We start from the raw sequence: 2682 nt of genomic DNA on the forward strand, positions 1-2682 counted from the left end.
AAACAAAGATGGAGTGAGCATCTCATCCTATCCTGAAAACAGTCCAATTGAGAATAACTTGCTTGTCCCTAATTGAAAATGTGTCATTTCAAGAAAGTTTAGCACAATTAATATGCTAATGTGATGAATTCTATCAGTGGTCATGCTCTCTTCACAGTAACAATGATCTAATTTGAATATTTGACGCCATGTTGATTGAGGTGCCTCTACTGTCTATTCAATAATAAAAAATAAAAGTGTCGTCACAATTTTCAGAAATTTTAATCTAAATTGGGTCAAACCACCAAACAATCCATGATTATCATATAATTGATATTACAATTTTTTTTAAAAAAACACATAACAAATGATATACACAAACAGCATAGATTTAATGTCATTTCTGGGTCATAAAATTAGATTCATGATTTTATTTTCAGTTCAATCTCAAATAAGTACTTTAAAAAAATATCAAACGATTGATTCCTAAAAAATATCATCTACACATAATTTTTAGAAAAAGGTTAGAACTCAAGAGTTTCAAAATTTTCTTTTTAGCACAAGGTATTTAAAAATCCATCTTATTGAACATACATTTCAGCAAAAAAACAGACTCCATGAGATCTAAATGCTGTCATGTTCCAAACAAGATGATTCATCCCAAGGCTGGCAAACAAAATATTAACTACGAGTGTCGTCTAAACATCACACGAAACAGGAAAAACAATCACAAGTATATCTTCAGAACATCATTACCTGTTAGGGAACAGCAAAAGAGATCAGCAGAGCAATTTTGATAGAACTTATCTAATTTCTCAAAGTCAGAATTGTAAAACCTCTGAACAAATCAAGTCAAACAAAATGCTTGGCAATAGAACAAATTCAGAACCACAGTTCAGATATTGATATCATAACAGAAACTCCAGCATTCTAGAAAAGACAGAGTAAGAGGGGAAAATAAGAACAGAACTGCAGAGTATCTTTTTCTCCCCTTGTATGTTGAGCTGATGGTACAATTCTCACTTCAGAGGGATGAACCTAGAAGAGTGCGTGGCACCAATACCCGGTCTTCCATGCTTGACTGGCTTGTATGATATTGAGAACTCAGCAAGATAGTGGCCTATCATCTCAGGCTTGATTTCAACTGGGTTGAAGGTCTTGCCGTTGTACACACCAAGGACACTTCCAATCATCTCAGGGACAATGATCATGTTTCTCAGGTGGGTTCTGATGAGGGCAGGCTTCTCACCTGGTGGGGCCTCACGTTTCTATAGAACGACATAAAAAAAACAGTAAGAATAAAGCAGATAAATTAAAAGAATGCAGCGGAAAGCGATGGCCATTATCCACTGACAGCTGCTACCATAAGAAGTATATGAATTAGGATTGTTATACAAACAACTAATACAGTATGATAACAATGATTGAACCTCTTTTCCTATTCATTCGCTTGGATACAAGTAAAAGAGTTGGTTTAAATAATGTGATTCAGCATGAGAATTACAGAGTCGTCCAAGAAGCCAAAAGATGAGAATTTATGCGAACTGCAACAAGACAAAATAATATCAAGCAAGAAGAATTTCAGAAACTTATCACTTACTGCCTTCCTCAGCTTCTTAATCAAAGCCATTGGTTTCCTCTTCAGACCTCTCTGAAACCTGCTCGTTTATCCAGTAAATTAGAAAAGGAACAGAACTCAAATAGAAGAAAAATCTTCAAGGCACCAGCATATGACAGCTGAAGCCACTTGACCAGACCAAAATGTACACATGTATCAAATCATGCCTTCAAACTCGAGAATTATCTGGTTCATGTGACCCACAGTCAATAAGTTCAACAAGAGAATACTTAGATGTCTATGCTAGATTAGCTGTAATAAACTGAATCATTGTAGCAAGCACTGTAACCCGTATAGCTGCAGAACACCTCATTATAAGATTCATTCGGTACATGGGTGCATTCATCTAGCGCAAGACATATTTAATACCTCAATACAGTAAATTCACAACACAGCAAACACCAAAACTGCATACTAAACCTATTATCCACTGAAGTATGCAAAGTAAAAACTCAACTGACAAAACTACATTCCATATCTACCAAGATGAAAAACGGGTTGATACAAAATCCCACATTAGAGCTCCCATTCAATGTACTAAACAAATTAACAAGCCCTCTTCCCCTTTACAGCGCAAACACATAATTCAAAACCCAATAAAACGACAAAAAAATACTACCTCACAAATCAATCTAACTCTATAACGCATACCAATCGCCGCACAGAATCAGAAACAGAATAAAAAACAAAAGAAAAAAACGACAATTCAAAAATTATACCTTCTTCGTTGACGGGCATTCAGAAGCTTGACGAGCTCATCAGTAGACATATCCAGGAGCGCATCGAGATCGACGCCTCTGTAGCTGAACTTCTTGAACGTCCTCTTCTTAATCTGGCCTGCCGCCGCCACCTCCGTATCGACATCCGCCTGCAGAACACAAACATACACAGACTCAGACCCAATACTACACACATTAAGCGTGTAACTGCGCGTAATGTATAGAAAGGGAGAGGAAGAGAGAGAGAGAAGAAAAGGGTCACCATGGCTGCTGCTGCTGGAGAAGCTGTGCTCCGGTACGATAAGTCTGCGCAGTACTAGGGTTTTGGAGGTGAAGATAGAGGGAATTGGAAGCATGGATCCTTTT

General features: G+C 37.2%; 1 protein-coding gene across 1 annotated transcript; it reads right to left on the reverse strand.

The window, feature by feature from the left end:
- On the reverse strand, positions 757-2682 carry LOC105158428 (40S ribosomal protein S15-4). Its single transcript, XM_011075187.2, has 4 exons — positions 2579-2682; positions 2317-2465; positions 1580-1637; positions 757-1247 (listed from the first exon to the last, which is right to left on the reverse strand). The coding sequence occupies exons 1-4, from the start codon at positions 2579-2581 to the stop codon at positions 999-1001; spliced, it is 459 nt and encodes a 152-aa protein (XP_011073489.1). The 5' UTR covers positions 2582-2682; the 3' UTR covers positions 757-998.

The sequence above is a fragment of the Sesamum indicum genome, linkage group LG3 (genome assembly GCF_000512975.1).
Source record: "Sesamum indicum cultivar Zhongzhi No. 13 linkage group LG3, S_indicum_v1.0, whole genome shotgun sequence".
In the NCBI taxonomy this organism is placed as follows: domain Eukaryota; kingdom Viridiplantae; phylum Streptophyta; class Magnoliopsida; order Lamiales; family Pedaliaceae; genus Sesamum; species Sesamum indicum.

Coding starts and splice junctions, on each gene's coding strand:
- LOC105158428 (XM_011075187.2), bottom strand. Junction 1,638..2,316: donor AATGCCCGTCAACGAAGAAG/GTATAATTTTTG, acceptor ATAAACGAGCAG/GTTTCAGAGAGGTCTGAAGA. Junction 1,248..1,579: donor TTAAGAAGCTGAGGAAGGCA/GTAAGTGATAAG, acceptor GTCGTTCTATAG/AAACGTGAGGCCCCACCAGG.